This window comes from Perna viridis, chromosome 4 (assembly GCF_037379345.1).
Source record: "Perna viridis isolate PV_CMFRI_1.1 ecotype Kerala chromosome 4, ASM3737934v1, whole genome shotgun sequence".
Lineage (NCBI taxonomy): Eukaryota > Metazoa > Mollusca > Bivalvia > Mytilida > Mytilidae > Perna > Perna viridis.
In genome coordinates this window covers 7,727,234-7,746,049 of record NC_142448.1, presented here as the reverse complement: position 1 = coordinate 7,746,049, position 18,816 = coordinate 7,727,234, and the positions used below count along the sequence as shown (strand labels likewise).

At 31.6% G+C, this 18,816-nt stretch overlaps 1 protein-coding gene across 1 annotated transcript; it reads left to right on the top strand.

The window, feature by feature from the left end:
• Positions 1 to 437: 437 nt before the first annotated feature.
• Positions 438 to 17,169, top strand: LOC148618707 (5-phosphohydroxy-L-lysine phospho-lyase-like). The gene is made up of 12 exons (XM_088577866.1): positions 438 to 599; positions 4,751 to 4,869; positions 5,580 to 5,739; positions 7,594 to 7,668; positions 8,494 to 8,584; positions 9,545 to 9,661; positions 10,139 to 10,221; positions 11,225 to 11,319; positions 13,257 to 13,369; positions 14,178 to 14,332; positions 14,843 to 14,932; positions 15,957 to 17,169. The coding sequence occupies exons 1-12, from the start codon at positions 544 to 546 to the stop codon at positions 16,255 to 16,257; spliced, it is 1,455 nt and encodes a 484-aa protein (XP_088433992.1). The 5' UTR covers positions 438 to 543; the 3' UTR covers positions 16,258 to 17,169.
• Positions 17,170 to 18,816: the final 1,647 nt, after the last annotated feature.

The window sequence follows — 18,816 nt, the reverse complement described above, 5'->3', positions numbered from 1 at the left end:
TTTGATGTTTACATTAAACAAGATAATTCAAAACGGAAAATATTCTGCTTTAGGATATAACGCGGTGAGTTTTCCGTTAATATCAATAAGATATAATTCGATTATTGATCACTGTGCGAACAGATTATATGGTACACAAAATATCGAGTTTGAATATTTTCACAAATATCTTCCGTTATATGTTTTTCTGTAACAATTTTGTCGGTTGTATATAAAAAAACGACTTTCCCTATATCTATAGTTTAATTTTAGTACGCCAAACACTGTAGATGATAAATATTTAATCAACTTCTGGAAATTTCAGGTTCTGAAATTCCGGTTCAGGTTCGGATTTAGACTACACAAAATGCCTACACCCATTCAAGATACGTTCAAGTTCAAGTTCAAGTTCATCTGACTGGTTCACTGTTTGGATATAGGGTTGAATATAGTTTAAATTGTGTGTCTAGTACCAGTTGAATTATTTTTAGTTACAAAACGGACGAAAATGGTGCTGTGACTGATTCCTCATTTGTTGCTGAATTGAACAACTATCTCTAAAAGATGCCGGAGAAACAAACTTTTAAACAGACTTTACAAATGAAAAGGAATTACATGGGGTAAGTGTGCACGTGTACAAACGCATGGCCTGACAGGTGCGTGGCAATGTGACATTTTTAATGATCGTAATGTAAACAAATAAAGGTTCTGTGTTACAGAAATATTTGTGTTTGTGTTCTGTCACACTGTGTCAAATTGTACAATGCTGTAACGTTTACATATAATATGGGATAGGCATTACCTAAATCAGCGAGCACCGTGAGCTTTACTATACATGTACCGTCTGCGCGAGACTCGTAAAAATAATGGGGGTCGACCTGGATGAAAACTTTTCTTCGCAAGTGCAATATTTTTATCTACATGTATATTTAAACAGCAAGGAAAATCAATATATCTATTTGAAAATCTGTTTTGTTAATTAATGGGGGAGTTTTTTTTCTCAATAAACAAATAACTTGAAAAATTTTTTCTCCAAATTTCCAACCCAATGAGCATACCCCTTTCCCCTCGCTCTCTAAATTGTCAATAACTTTATAGCACTTCGCAATATTTTACATTTTTATCCCTTAAGGGCATCTCTAGCAACATTCATTTCAGTTTTGGCCTTTCAGATCAATCTGTACAGATACCAGAAATATTACAGTTCTCCACGGATGGTGGGAATATTTTACACATATCATGTGTTGTAAACAAAATTCAGACGACAGCTGCAAATTCCAAACAAGAAAATGATTGCCTTTCCTATCTTAGAAAAGCTATGCTTCGATTTTGATAATATAATCAAAGTTACATTTTTTTTCAAGGCGGGTTAGGTTCTTGACAACAGCAACAGTGGAACACTGGAGATACACGTATGTACATCCACATGTTTCCTGAAGTTTTTATAAACATAACATTCACTTCTTTAAATAAGTAAAACAAATTAGAAATAGACTTGAAAACTATCTGAAAAGATAAAATTTATTTTTACAGAAACACAATCTTAACCTATATTTTTTATGTGCTTGACTGAAGGAAATGATGAATTTTCTCCAGTCACTTCCGGGGAATGACTTTTTTCGTTAGTATATTGGGGAACCTGAAGGGAAATTTAGAAAGTACACGTAATAATGGTAGAAGCCACACCGCTTTTGGCGCTCGCTATAATTGATGGGAAAAGTTGTTAAAAATATACTATGTGCATTCATTGAATTAATTTATGAAGGCTTACTGGACTTCAGTGAACAGAACCATCAGTTACATAACATAACACCATAAATATGTCTTTATTACTAATTAGAATACACACAGTAATCCCTTTTGGGATTCAGTGTTTGAAACTGTTATCTGATTTGGCTATCCACTGGCATTGGACAGAATATGTACATGTACTGTTGCAAAATATTTTTTCACATACAACCTCTTAACAAATTCAAAACTGTATAGGGGAGTTTATCATGATATCACTTACCTGATTGGCATGGGGCATCAACTTTAAATTATCATAACTTTTTCATTTTTTATGTTAATTGAAAAAATTCTTTTGGTTCCTTAAATTCAAAATAAAATTCTTTTAATCCATGGAATTTTTAAATAAATATTCAGTAATTATGCTATATGTGCATAAGATTTTAATTATAATTTTAGATGAACTTAGAGGTTTACATTATATAAATATCATTACAAAATTATTTTTCAAATGAAAATATTATAAATTCACGTACAAAATATGAATTATTTTTTCTTAATGAAATATTTTACAGAACCAAAATTAGATATGAAATAACAGAGTTATAAAGTTTTGAAAATAGGGATTATAATCATGAAATTGTTAAATGTTTGTTTAGTTGTTTATTTGGCAACCAATTTGACACTTAATGATATGCAAATTAGTGAATATGACATCATTAATGAGATTGGCGAACTCACTTATAGGATGTGGTAATAATGATATATTGGAAAGAATTCACTTGAAATTCGGTAAAATTCTTTTAAATTTGAAATCTGCTACTCCTAGCTATACGATATATGGTGAGCTGGATAGATACCCACTAGAAATTGATATAAAGTTAAGGTGCATTGCATTTTGGGGAAGACTTGTATCTGGTAAACAGACACAAATCTCATGCATATTATATAGAATATGTAAAAAATTCAAAGAACACAACTTTTATCCTTATGCTGCATGTCGTTTATACAGAAAATTTTGAATGAATATGGCTTTTCATACATATGGAATAACGAAAATTTTGAAAAGGTGTTGTGAGGCAAAGCTTAATAGACCAATTTGTACCTTCTTGGTATTCAAATCATCTCTGCTCATGTAAAAAATTAGGAGATGAATACCACTATACATTTGAATGTATAAATTTAACCGAGAAATGCAAGACTTTTACCTAGGTATTATCTGAAAGCTCATAACACCTTTAACTTTTCTGAACTAATGTCAAGTAAAAACAAAAAGTTATTGAACAATTTATGTAAATTTATTAAACATGTTAACGATACTGTTTGATCTCGTGGTTTACTTTCTGTCTGTACCATCACTTTGTCACAGTTTTGTACATATTGTAAATAGTTGTGTTTGTTCATGAATGTGGTATGTAATTGATGTATTTTTTTTTAATTATCTTAAAATTTGAAAAAGTTATGATGATTTAGAGTTGATGCCCCATGCCACTCAATGGATTTTTTTATGGCGAAAACCAAATTACAGGTAAGTGATGACATCATGAAGAACCCTCCTATATGTATATGCATATTCATTGTTTTTTTATTTATTTTATGTCTTGCTACAAATGTAATGACACTACATGTGAACATGAAACTGCATCAGCTCATGAACCAAGTGATTATTAGTATTACTAATACATGTAGTCAGTTATTTTCCATGCATTACAAACCAAGTGATGTATTTATAAAGTACATGCAGTTATTATTTATTTTACATACAATTAATGAGCTTTATGAATCTGCATTTTTGTCCTGTTTAAAGATCTCAGGCCATTGCTGAAATGCAGCTATCATTAGTCCAATACAGGAGTATTTTGATTGAATACATGTATTAAAGAGGATACATGTAAATACACGGAGATGTACATACATTTGTATCTGAACATAATGTAGCATTTAATAACCCTACTGCAAATAATGATGATCACATATAATACACCTGTAATTAAATAACTGGTCTATAGGTAAGGTAAATGTCATAACATGAAGCATGTATCAATGAACACATGTACATTTGTCATGTAAAATAACAACGTTTAAGGGTGAACACAACTCATGTTAATCCCATAGACTTATATTCTTCAAACTATTTTTTGTGGAAGGTGCTAACAGGTTTTAAAAATCTCTGGGTTCTTGTGACTGCTATGCCAATTCAAATCTTTAATCTTAATTAACAAAAAGAGGTTTACTACTATTTATGAAATTAAAGGTCTTTTGACTAATAAAGATGCCAAAAGTACCAGACAGGCCACTGATTCCACTGTTTGGACGTGTACAAAAAACATTTTAAATCAAGGGATAGACTAAAGGGAAAAAACCCAGAAGAAGCAAGCAGTTTATGATTTATGGTAAATGAGGAATGTCACAAACACTCACATTTGGAAACTTGTGCAACGTATAGAATTTCACCTTTGACTCAGTTTGAGCATGTTTCTGTTTTTCTGAAATTGTTGATTGGCTTTTTGTTACATGAGAGGTTTTGTAACAGGTTAGTTATATGACAGAACAGTTGATAACTTTGGATCTCAGTTATGATTTATAATCAATTGGCCAATGGCCTCGGTCATTATTAAATCGATGAATCATGATAGATGTATTAATCTCATCCTAAGTCATTATATGTTTGTTACAATGTACATGGGTGCTATCTATAAGTTTAAAAACTGTAACTAGCAGTATGTCAGTGATGCTGTTAATTACTGACTCATAAACTGATTTGAACTTATCATAATCTTATTAGTTACAATTGTATATGTACTTTTCTTTGGAGAAATATAGTGTTGATAGGGATCTGCATTTTCTTCAAAAACTATTATCCTCAGGAATGTCTGATACATATAGTTAATGAAGTGTGGAATGGCCAGCTTTGGACACTTTGTAAAATTTGTAATTATTGCAAAATGGTGATGCTTACGAAGTAATTGGTATAGGGCAACCTCTCCACTCTTATTTACATATGTAGATTTGATCTTTTGTACATATACATGTATTTTTTCAGGAGAGCATGTAAGCTTCACTTTGAGAGTTCCCCTCTAAAGATAGTACAAGCTTCACGACAGTACATGTATGATGATAGTGGAAATGAGTACCTAGATTGTATCAGCAATATTTCACATGGTAATCAATCAAGTGATTAGGTCATAAGGCAAAATGCTAATTGTTACAATTTCATGAATGGTACAAATAATTCATCTTGGCAAATTGTTCAGAGTTCAGGTTTTTCTTTAAGTTCAGCTTCTACAGTGTCAATACATGTACATGGAAAATTGAAATGGAAGAAAGAAGAATAAAAAAAACTTAAGTGTAAGTTCAGCTTACAAACATTTATGCCATTAATGTTATAAATTCTTTTAAGCTTTTCATCTGATGTTTACAGTAGCAGGTTGGCCAAGATGAGCAAAAATAAGCATGCAAACTGCTGAAAATGTCAAAGCTGGCAAAGTGACACATTGCTTGCATCACTTGTTAATCTCTATACTTAGAAGTAACAATTATTTATTATGATACGTTTGTCATACATTTTTACTTAAATGTAAATATGATTTCAATATACATTGTACATGTATATGAATATTTGTTTATACTACATGTGTGAAATAAAATTAATCATACACATATGTGTTTTATGTGACATTTTTATGGAATATTGATATAATTTTGTGTTATTTTATGGTTTACTGTGATGGAAGTGTAGTATATACTTATATTTAGTTATAGAAATGTATAAATATTTTGAGTTCTTTATTTTTTTTATGATAACATTTGTTACTTGTTTAAAAGCTATAAGTAGCCCTTACTTATATTTGTTTTTTATTCTGTGTTTTTAGTTGGTCACTGCCATCCACATGTTACGAGAGCTGGACAAGACCAGTTGTCGACTCTAGTTGCCTCAACTGGTTTCCTGAATGAGAAATCAGTAGAATATGCCAAAAGAATAATCCAAACACTTCCTGAGACGTTATGTGTGTGTTATATGGTCAATTCTGGGTTAGTGTCATGTTCATGTAGCCTTGTAGGTGACTGTTGGCTTAGGATATTGGACATGTATCTACAAGTTTCAATTATAGCAAGGCAGGATTTGATTTGATTTTGTATATTTTGCATGGATTGGGCAACTGTCAGATTGAAGTCTTATTAGAGTGTGTTGTAATTTAGTGTTCTATCTAGGCCACATTTTTTGTGTATTTTACACTTAAAATTATAAAGTCACTTCAAAAGTTCCATCTAATAGCATTATTTTCACCCATCAAAATGACCACTTCCTAAATTTGACAATGTTCTTACAGCCTTAGGATTTATTGTCTAATAAATCCTGAGAGATAGCTTTCATTTTTAGCTCACCTGGCCAATGGCCATGTGAGCTGTTGCCATCACTTGGTGTCCGTCGTCGTTAACAATTATATAAAACTCTTCTCCTCTGTAACAACTTGAATAATTAGAACCAAACTTGGTATGAAATTCATTGAATGTTTCTTGGGGTATCCTGCATAGAACTGATGTTGGGATTTTTGATTTATCGAAAAACATGGCTGCCGTTACTAAAAATAGAACATAGGGGTCAGACAGTAGTTTTTCACATACATTGTATATCTTCAAAACCGTTAGGTTTAGCTAGATTTTGACATGGATAAAAGTGTTCAGCATGATGAGATGTATCTCTGGTCAAATTTTGGTTTTAATCCCTTAAGCCATGTTGGAGATATTGCCCTTTTTCAACGATTTTTGCTGTTTTTTATGTTATTTCTTTAAAAAATCATCTCCTCTGACACTATTTGACCAATTGAAACCAAACTTGGTATGAATGTTCTTTGGGGTATCCTGCATAGAACTGGTTTGGGGATTTTCGATTTGTCGAATAACATGACCCCTGTTACTAAAAATAGAACATAGGGATCAGACAGTAGTTTTTCATATATATCTCCAAAACCTTTAAGTTTAGCCAAATTCTTTCAATGGCTGAAATGATCCTTATTATTAGGACTACAGAAGTCAGGATAAAAGTTGTCAGATGACTCATTGTAAGAGTTATTACCCTTGAAAGGGGAAAAATGACTTTTTTTACTGTTTTCAGTCACTATCTTGAAAACTATGATAGATTAAAAGAAACTTTCAATTGTTGAATAATCCTTATAAGTCCTAACAAAGACTTCTTGAGTCAAAATTGTTGGACAACATATTGAATTTATTGCCTTCGAAAAGCAAAATTCATCCAGGTGAGTGATTCAGTCTCCTGGGAGCCTCTTGTTTAGGATTTTTACTCCAGCAATGAAGAGAGGATATTGGAACCATGATTTTTTTGTTTATGACACTGACACAAAATCTATGAAATATCGTGGAAAGAGTGATCTGTCCACCTTTGAGTGTAAAAACTTACAGGGATGTCCTTAATAGACTCGTGACACTAAATATTTACAAAGATGCTACCATGGCTTTAAAAAAAATGGCAGGGAGAGATGGCAGAACCTAAACCATCCTAGGAAACAAAACAAAAAAATTATGTTATGACATGCACCATCCAATAATTTGTAAATTGCAGTAATACCAGGTACATGTATTTCATCAGTAGTATAAATGTGCTTTTTTCATTGCTTGAAAAAAAAATACCACATTACCCAGAAATTCACTCACAAAAATTTTGGTCAAATTAGTGATATTCACTTCACATATCAAAAATCTATGCAAGACACTGATACTTTATCTCAATCAAATGTTAAAATTTTATGGACTATTTGACCCAGTTGACCACATTTAATGTTTTGAAGGTGTGTGACTGATCTAGCTGGTCTTACTTACTGTAGGTATTTATTGTTGTGCAGAATGTAAATTAATGTTTATTTTCAGCTCAGAAGCGAATGATTTGGCTATAAGATTGTGTCGAGCATATACAGGTCATCATGATGTTATGGTTATTGACCAGTAAGTTGATTGTTTGATATTTAGCAAACTCATACAATGACCTAATATCCACTTTCTTATTAACTAATTTCCCATATGGATTCAACAAAACCTCAAGTACTGTACACTCAGAAATTTTTGTGTGCATTTAATTTTTGCAATTCCAGTCACCTGTAAAAAAAGGTGAGTTTTTATTTTCTTTATTCACCACTTAACTGAAAAAAATTATAGTCAGGAATTTCTTGGGTTTGCAGCTAATATTAACCTTGCAAAATCAAATTTAAAACTCAGATTTCCTTACAAATGTCGAAAAGCCGTGTCAGTTGACCGGTTACACAGCTACAGTCAATAATTACTTCCACCTTAAACAGGGATCTAACCATGTACAGAGAGTATATATTAAAGCTACTTTAATTTGATGACAATAGTGTTAAAGTGACGGACTATAAAATTATTTTAACTATTCCGATCGTAAAGCTGTCACTTGACTCTATTAATCCCCTTATTAGAAGGTACAAGTATTTGACAAATCAAGGACACTGCAATAGACATCACAAATGTGAATTTTTGTTAATGTGATTATCAAGCCTTGGCATTTCTCGCATTAATAAAAAAAAAATAGTGAAATTTTTTGAATTTACAGTAGTTGATCATGTTTGTGTCACACAAGTAATGCTAATTAAAGGTGAAGCCAGGACTTACCTGTTTCATCTGAATGGTGTTTATACTGTTTTCCTCCTAAAATTTAAACCAGGTTAATTTTCATGGAAGATTTGATACCAGATTTGTAAATTACTTTTATCATTTTATTTCGAATTGATGGCTTTATTTTGGGTTATGTTTCAGTGCCTTCCATGGTAATGTGTCAGTAATAGCTGATCTTAGTCCATTTAAATGGCAGAAACTTGGGATAAAAAAAAAAGACTGGGTCCATGTGGTTTGTATTTGTTATTTATAAATGTTTATACACCCGTCAAAGATGGCTCATGGCATGGCTGTTAATTAGTTATTACAGAAATTAAATATTTTTCCACATAAAATTTAGTAAAATGTGCGTATATTTTGACAGCAAATCCTTTTTTGGAGTTCATCCATGCATTAAACAAAGAAATTATTTGTAAAATTTGCATAAGTGGGGAAAACATTTTCATTACATTTTTTTGCCAAAGATTTTGGCCACATGCTTAAATCTTGAAACCTTAAAGTCTATTGTGTCATAGCAACTTTTGACAAAATATGTACTTTATTCAAGCATGGAGCCAATATGTCTAGATTGAATATCCAATTTAAAAATTTCATTTGAATAAAATGGATACTTTGTGAATTCAGTTATACATGTAAATGTTGTAAGAGATTGTCAATCATTTTAGTCTGGGTTAAGTAATATTTTTTACACAATCATATGTCAGTAAGTTTTTTTATTGGGTAAGCTTAAATTTTCACTATATGACATAGCTGGAAACTGGTATAAGCAAATATACTCCTTTCTTAAAAAAAAAAACATAAAAACTACAGTTTTGAAGGTCTTGAATGTCTCATCTCTCCCTATTAAATGTAATTTTTAATGTCTTACCTGAAAAACTAAAATAATACGTGTATGGTTATTGTATACAAATCTGAATGAAACTAGCTGTATTGGTATATTTTAAGGACTGCCTGGTTTATCAAGAATCTCAAATTGAGATGTTTCCTCAAATCTTCAAAATTAATTATTTGATTGATTGAAATTTGAATTAAGGACAGCTTTTAGAAAATCTAAAGTTGAGATTCTTTAATTAACCAGGCCCTAGTATTTTTTAGTGCCCTTGTTTAAATGCAGGTTTTTTATACATGTACTAGAAACGTGTACACATATATATACTGAAGTTTTTATGGAGGGCCTATGTTTACATTGTAGGTTCCTCTACCAGATACATACAGGGGGAAATACAGAGAAGATAGTAATAATCCAGGTATTATGTATGCTTCTGATGCCAGGAGTATTATCCAGAAAGCTCAAGATAACAATCGTAGGGTAAGTATACTCATGTTCTTTATGCCAGAGTGGTAGTTTCATCCAGAAAGACAATGCTATAATATACAACTATGATAGCTCAGTGCACGTAATATCATGTTTAATGGATAATGAAACAAAGGTAACTGAAATATCACCCTTCGAGCTTTTTGGACGATAAGTCTCCCTCTTAGAGCATATACTTTACTGAAAAACATTACTGAAAAGAGAAATTGATTGAGGTCAATATATTAACAAATTTAGGCAAATGTCTATTAGATAATCAGAATCTTGTCAAACATTTAACCAAACTAAGAAAATCCAAAATTACATTAAGTTTGAATGTTGTGTCTATACTTTTCCAAAATATATATGGTCAACCTTTGGGTCGTTTTAAGCTGCACCCTCCAAAGCATTTCATTTTCTGTTATATGAAATAACACTTTCGTCAGGATAGCAGGACTTACTGTTATGTTATTACATGTATTATGATTTTAGATTGGGGCATTTCTATGTGAGCCATTGATGGTAACTGCTGGTATCATTGAATATCCTCCACACTTCCTTAGTCAGAGTTTCAGGTATTTTAGAATGTAGTTTTTAATCAACCTTAAAAAAATTTGGTCATATAGTTGTATAATGCTGTCATCCACATCATCTTTCACTGTCCATAGACATATGGGTGTGCAACTAGATAGTAATAAATGTATACACTAACAGTACATGACTAAAGAAGTCTTAGGATTGATTTCTGGTGGTGAAGACCTTAACTGTCCAGGAATTAGTAACCTAAAGTGGCCAGTCCCCTTATTATACCCCCACTTTGCAAGTAGGGGGTATATAGTGATAGGGATGTCTGTCTGTCTGTCCTTCCTTCTTTCCATTACACAGGTGGGACCCAATGCTTATCTGTTACCTCCTCTTCACCACAGAATGGAATTGAATGAAACTTTCACAGAATCTTTATTACATGTTCTTATTGTGCACCTCTTATTTTAGATTTTGATAAGAATTAATTGGGGGGTTTCACATACCAATACATGTAGCAAAACATGCACTTTGTGATTTATGAATGTAGGGACATTGGTGGAACCATCTCTTATCCATTACTGCTCCTACACCACTGAATGGAATTTGATGAAACCTCCACAGAATCTTTATTTCAGGTTCCCATTGTGCACTGCCTATTGTCAATGTTGATCCAAATCATGCAGGTCAAAAGGTGCATTTTATCAAATGGGGAAGTGGGAGTACCAAATTAGTGAGCATTGCTCACTTTTTTTTAGTTTAGATTTGATAGTACTGAATCCTGTCCCCTTAAACTCAAGTGGTTTCTCCCTTGAAATGATTATATAGAAGTCATACTTATATAATCTTACAATATTATAATTAAAAATGTTAATCACACAAGTGGTTAAGGTATTGCTATGTCACTTGTCTTAGGTGGATATGTATCAATTTTGTTCTGTTTTCTTAATTCAGTGGTAGTAAATTATCCTATTCTCTGTATTTAAATGTAGGGTTTCTGAGGAAAAAAAAACCAATGATAATGTTGTTACACGACTATACTATTTAATGTTGTAGAGCTGTAAGAGAGGCTGGAGGACTCTGTATCATTGATGAAGTAAACACAGGATTAGGCAGAATTGGTGACCATTTCTGGGCTTTCCAATCACAGGGTAGGTAACATAATGTAAACTCTTGGAAACATTTTTTGGCTTTTCTCTCACAGGGCTGGTATTGGTATGGATCATTTCTGGGCTTTCTAATCACAAGGTATGTAAAATCATTCGTGTCCCACTGTCAAGAGAAAGAAATGATCATGAAAGATCTAGTACAAAATTCCAGTACACAGCCTGAACATGAATAGATTTTCAGTTTATACATACAAATAGAAGATGTATGTCAAAATGATTACCATTTTCAAAGCATATGGATTTATGTACCATTTCTCAGAAAATAACAAAGGCAACATATTGTCCTATATATTTTAGCTTGTTGATAGACACATCATATCTGTTTAAATTTTTAACCAATAATTTATTCACAGGCTTTTATTTGTAGACCAGTTACATTTGTTGTGTTTTTATTATTTTTGTAGTGTTTGTACTGACATGTCAAAATATCCATTTGCACATGTTTTGAGTCCTTTTGCACAACAACTTATTTGCGCCAGTATATAAAAAAGGTGAACTCATTTGCACCAAAAATTATTGTATTCAGTTATACCGCTTGGTTGATCTTTATAAAATTTCATAAACAGGTTCCAAACCACAAAAAGAAAGTTGGAATTGATTAAAGGGGTTATGGCCCCAACTGTTGTAAAATTAGGGACTAAAAAGGGGCCTAAACATGTGTTTCATTGAAAATTTAACTCCAGTAGAAGCATAGGAATGTCTTTGATATTGTTCCACAATACTCTATACTACAATGGGCAGACTTGCATTGATTTTATGGGTAAAGACTTTTACTTTTCAGATATAAGGGACCAAAAAAAGGGAGGCTAGAAGCATGCAATTCCCAATGTCCGCTTAATAACTTGAGTAAAAGTGAATGGCTCTCGTATAAATTTTACTACAGGATGCCATTTCAGAAAATTTTTTGTGACTTGAGCCAAGTAAGAATAAGGGGCCATGATGAGGCCAGGAACAAGTATTTTTTTTCTTCAGATTTCTAGATGATAAACTGAGTGAAAGGATATGGATCACTTTGGAATTGTGCCACAAGGTGGAATATCCCAGCAGGAAGCTTGGAATTGATTTTGCAGGTTTTGACAAGAATCATTTAGGAATAAGCGCCAAAAAGTGACCACTTCGGTCCTGATTAAATTTATACTCTGTGTCAAATTTCTAATCATAATCAAAATTTAAAGCTGTGTGTGTCCACACTTGCTCCAACTGTTCAAGGTTCAACCTCTGTAGTTGTATCAAGCTGTTTCTTTCAAAGCATTTTTTTTAAATGAATAATTTGATTTCTGTATTTATTAAGAGATATAATCTTATATCAAAGTCAATAAAAATAAGATTTATTGGACAAACCAAATCAATACAGTCACACTCATGAATTGTTTAAATAATGGGCTGGAACTTTAAACTCATTACAAACATATTTTCTCAGCCGTTTATTTTACCATATGCATAAACTCGTTTCATTTTACGTTTGAAAAGTTCTCTTTCTCAGAGTTCTGCCTACTCCTGAATTTCAGCGGTTTTAGTACTATTGCTAATCATACAGTTTTCATACATACATGATACTTAAAGGTATGCATACTTCCTGTACAGGTAGACTGGCTTAAAGGTGTGCATACTTCCTGTACAGGTAGACTGGCTTAAAGGTGTGCATACTACCTGTACAGGTAGACTGGCTTAAAGGTGTGCATACTTCCTTTACAGGTAGACTGGCCCAAACAAGTTCCACATTCTGGTGCATTTGATACATTTAAAAATATGAAATTGGTGAAAAAAGGACACTTCCCTAAAATATATAGGGTTAAATGTTGCTATCTACTTGTGACATAATTCTCATTTTCAGAATGCATTGGTGGAATTGTAAAAATAATCATTAAGTCATATAAATGGTTAATTGTATATTATAGTTACATGCTTGTTTCTTTCAGATGTTGTGCCAGATATATTGGTAGTTGGAAAGCCTTTAGGAAATGGTTTTCCTATGGCTATGGTTGTTACATCTAAAGATATTGCCGATACTCTTAATGATTATACAAACACTGTAAGATTATACTCATTTATCTGTCATTATACTTTATCTGTCATTATACTATCTTGATAAACTGCAATAAATGGTTTTAAGTAGCACTCCAGCTAAGGATCATGCAAAATGTGATTGATGGGTAAAAAGCCTACATATTTTTATTTTTTATATTTCATTTGAAATGTCATAGTAAACAGAAATTAACATGTGGTTTTTCATATAACCTGTGCTCTTAGTAGATAAAAATTATATAGAATGCACTGTAGATTTCAAAATTAAGGGAGATAACTCTGTAAATGACGCTGAAATACAATAGAATCTACTGGATTTCCAATGTTGATTATCTCCTAAAAGCAGGCAGATTTGAATGAATAATTTGACATTTCATAGTATAGACCAATAAAACAACTTAATTACAAAAATAAAAATATGTAGCCTTTTTTTCAGATTTTGCATGATTCTTACAAAGACAACTACTTAAGTTCATTCAAATATACAAATTACACAAATAAAAACAGTATTGTAAATGTTCTTGCATTTTTTAAGTAATTTGATATGAAATAACTGAAACCTTTGAATTTTGATAGGGCTACATCAAAAGGGACCACTGACACAATCTAGATCAACAAATGTTTCATATTGAACATCTTAGTCTGAACCTTTCTTTCTGAGTGTCATTTATTAAACCTTTTTACTGTTCTAAATATTAAGTGGATTAGTGCCAATTTAAACCTTTTAAATACAATATCCATTTAGATAAAGAAGGATACAAGAATGGCAGTTGGTACAATCATTTCTGTATTATATCCTTCTTTAACCCTTTCAGTTTGGTGGAAATCCAGTGGCATGTTCTGTAGGGTTAGCTGTATTAGATGTTATCCAGAATGAGAAACTACAGTCTAGTGCTAAAGCTGTGGGGAAATGTCTTGTAGATGGACTCAAGGCGATCGCTTCTAATCATCCAATGATAGGTGACATAAGGTTAGTGTTTAACCAAGTTGTTTAGGCCTGTCTGTTTTATTTTTAAACTACCTGCCATTGATAAAAGGATGCAGAATTGCTAATATACTCTGAAACTGACTTATCATACCTCCACATACTGCAATCACTTTTTCTGTCCACCCATTACACTGTTCTGTTGCAGATTTCTCATGTTCTATTAGAGGGAATGCTTAGATAGTTGGTATATTGCATTTACATGATAACTTTTACCATGTTTCTCTTTTCTAGATTTTACTGAAATGGTTGAATGTAGGGGGGAGGGGAGGTATACTGAGAGCAGCGTACAACATCTTATTGTAAATCATTTTAGTTGTGTAATGCTACACATCATAGGTGTTAATTGACAATCTCTAGAACTACATGTTTGAAAATATCTGGTTTTTTTTAATTTACTTCAACATAACACATTCTTGCACATTTATACCCTGTTGATGGTATATTGTATGAGGAGTTGATAGAATTGACTTTGCTATCATTGTTATATGACAGAGGACATGGGTTAATGGTTGGTATAGAGATAGTGACAGATAAGGAAAGCAGGAAACCAGCCCCAGAAGCTGCAGACCTATTGGCATACAAGTGAGTATAGACTTGGTACATTGGCCAATCTATGATTTCAAAGTTAACATTTGAGTTGTTTTTATACCGTAAAGGGAGGTGGATAAATCCAGAACCAAGAAATAATTATTATGGTTGGTGCATCATTTCTAATTGCTGTATTTTTTGTTATGCAATTTCATGCTTTTTTTCAAATCTTCACTTATGCCAGTTAAGTGAATGTATGTTGCACCGAAATATATAGATTTGGAATATTTTTGTTAGTGGAAAAATGCATTAAGCAGTACTAAAAAAAATTCTAGTCATATACAATGACATAGCTCATAGAGATGGAGCATCATCAATGTTTTATATAATTGGATGCAGTGAAACATAAATGGTTCTAAGTCGTTCTGTTTGAATGACCTAATTTGGACATGATGTATGTAGTTTACAAAGTGAATGAACTTTTAATGCAGACATAGTAAGTCTTGCATATTCCTGTTGATTGAGAAATCAATCATAACATGTACAAATAGCTAAGACCTTCTTAGGCCTAGCCTTTTAAGTCATATTAGTTACAAATAACAATATTTGACACCATTGAGTAAGTTCATATAAGGCCAAGAAGAAAATATGTTTGTTAAAAGTAAGCTGACTTACTGTAAGTCATTTCATTGGCTTACTAAAAATAAAAAAAATTAAAATTGGTAATTTCTTGTGAAAAACAAAAGTAACTTTTATCTAAGTCTTTCTGGCATTTCAGACAACACAGCTTTTTCGAGTTCTTCAATATGCATGGTCAATTTAATCGTAAACATTAGTCAGCCAGCAGCATGGTGACTATAATTATTAATAATTCAAATAAAGATGTTGTTAACATTGGCATGAAACAACAAACAGAAAATGAAAAAAAAATGAAATAAAATAAAAGTGCCTACCTACCTACCCTATTTTTTTTTAAAAAGAATGTAACCTTAAATAGACATATATTTGTTCTTGGCCTAATCTGTATTAACAGAGCCAAACACTTGTTAGCTTTTTGTAAAATTCTGTTTTATTTTAGACTGAAAGAGAACAAGATTATTATTGGAAATGAGGGCCATGATAAGAATGTAATGTTAATTACACCACCTATGTGTTTCACTTGTGATAATGCACGTCGTGTGATACAAGCTGTAGACACAGCACTTGCAGAGATTGAAAAAGGGGCTTCAGATGCTGGTCTGACAAAATTTAGTTTTGGTGAAGGTCGGGTAGATATTCCCTTGAACATTTTGTCATCAAGCACTGGATTTTCCTCAGAAGATTCAGATAGTGATTCAGAGAGGCCAAGTAAACGTGCTAGATATGAGGAAGTGGACTGATTAACAACATGTTTTTCCAAGTGAAGGTCTTTCCCCAAAAAATAGATCCTAGGAGGATATTTGCTCAGATGTTGTGCTCCCTGTATATTCTACCTCATCCCATTGTTGGTGTCCATACAATTAAATCAAAGATACCTTGTATTAATTGTGTCTTTGGTCCCTGAATGTTATCATTGCTGCAAGGACTCCCAAAATCAGTTTCTACTATTTCATTTTAAATGTTTTCTTGCTGTCATCCTGAAGTTGTGGTATTTTTAATATGGATGACATCAAGCCTTATTACAATGTATTTTTGAATTGATCAATAACATTGGAATATGGTATGCATGATATTTTTCCCCTAGAATTAATTATTTTTAACTGTTTTAGTAGCTGTGCATAAGAAAAATTTTAATTTAATCATCTTTAAGATTGCCTTAAAATTTTAATTGAGCATCCTCTAATTTAAAAAGGGTACTTCATTAATAAATCATGTTAAAAATTAAACATCTTTTACAGAAATGTTCATATAAGATTTATAAAATTGCACATTTATTTTCCAAAAAATGTTTTATTGATATCAGTTTGTTTTTATACATACTATAAATACATTCTTACAGGATTAATTTTGTTGTAGGCAGACTATATTTTTATTATGAAATAAATCATTATCCAATAAAAAAAAAGATGATAAAAACTATCAGTTGAAATATCATTGTAATTCAGTTTATCAATTAGATATCCAGACATTCCATTATGCACTTACTTATTTGTATATATGAGGTCAGTTTTCATTCCGGCTGGCAATTATTTGTTAATTTTTTATTGTTTGATATATGTGTACATTTTTTTACTCTTAATATTCAATTAACTGTTCAGTTTTTGGAGTATTGTGCAATCTTAATCTCCCATATGTTTTATATGAAAAAAAAATGCCTGTATTTTACATAGAGTTACACATTGTTTTTAAAAGTCAGTTTTATTAATTTAGTTTCTTCTGAAAGTTTTTACTTTTGGCAGAGTTATTCAAATGTTTGTACAGAAAGAATTAACTATTGATGCATTTCTATAGAATTTTTAATGAGACCTTGCTACTTGTTCCTAGTTTTAGTTTTAAATTGATCTTCGTACTATGAACTGATTTTTTTAGCAGATAAAATTTGACATTAATAGAATATAGGAGAAGTTTGTGACAATTCATTGTATGCCACTCCAGATGTGTTTATGTCAGCAAATAGAACATTAATAAGCAATGGTTCATTTACAGTTTTTGTTTAATTTGCAAGTCTATTTGCCTGTAAGTTGATATAATATATGTGGTATTTTTACCTGTTGCTAACTTATCTTTAGTTTACCATGTAAAAATGTTAAGAATCATATTAGTGTAGCACAGAACTCCATGACGTACTTAATTATCATTTTTTTCACATTCTTCTATTTTCCTATATTTCAATTTTTCAAAAATTGTGTACTATAAAAGGTCATATTTTAATCAAAAGCCACATGGAGGCCTGTTATAGCCTGTCTTTTTTATGACATAATGTCTGGAGGTATGTGATATACACATACTGCCTGTAGTAGAAGGTGTTACGCTGTAGTATCACGCAAGGTAAATATATCACTGGAGACGAAGTTGAGGGTGATATGTTTACAGAGTGTGATATGATGCGTAACACCACCTACGACTGGCAGTATGTGTTATATTATACTGAATAAGAGAGTGTGATATATATTGTGATGTCGAGGGAGATATATCCTAGAGGAGGGTGATATATTGTGACATCGAGGGTGATATATCGTGACGTCAAGGGTGATATATCGTATGATATAACGCTGCTGTCAAGGTGATATATTGATCCACCAATCACTGTTCAGTGGGGGCTGGGCAAGTAAGGATGTGCAGGGAATAGACTAAAATAACTCATTACCCAATCAGAATTCAAGGTTTTTGTATGAAGTATAATATAAGCATAGTGAAGTGTAAAGCCAGTATTTTATTCTGGATCATTTGTCATATAGATAAAATAGGTGGTCCTCCTTTGAGACTGCCAAAAAGCAAAACAAGTGAACGATGGCAACCACATTACCAAAATCATGTGTTTAGTGTAGTATTTATACATGATAGAAAATTGACTTTTTCTAAAGATTGAATGCTGTTTGTGAGGTATGAATTTTATTGTAGTATGCAAGTATAGGACATGTTAAATTTGGATTTAATTTTAAAAATCAATGTATAACTAAGATGCACATAATAAAATGTTATATTTTACTACCATAAAAGATACTGTATAATTCAATATATTTTTATCAATGTGATAATGCATTTTGTAAAATAAAAACCGAAGATTGCAACTTAAAGAGTTTTACCATATGGAAGTGAGGATTTCCACAATACCATAAAAATTGTTTTCATACAACGTGTCTTTCTTTACTTGTTAACATTTTTTTTTTTCAATTTTGTGGTCAGTTTTCTATATTTTTATTACAAACATTGAAAATTTAATCTTTAAATATTAAAATTTGTCTATTTTGAATTTTATAGATTTGTATTTTGTGCTTTCTTGATCTTATTATATTGTA

What these genes read in the sequence shown, in the direction of transcription:
- LOC148618707 (XM_088577866.1), top strand. Translation starts at nt 544, where the DNA reads ATGCCGGAGAAACAAACTTTTAAACAGACTTTACAAATGAAAAGGAAT. An exon ending in CTCAAGATAACAATCGTAGG is followed by an intron (nt 9,662 to 10,138) that starts GTAAGTATACTC and finishes TTATGATTTTAG; the next exon opens with ATTGGGGCATTTCTATGTGA. An exon ending in CCAATGATAGGTGACATAAG is followed by an intron (nt 14,333 to 14,842) that starts GTTAGTGTTTAA and finishes GTTATATGACAG; the next exon opens with AGGACATGGGTTAATGGTTG.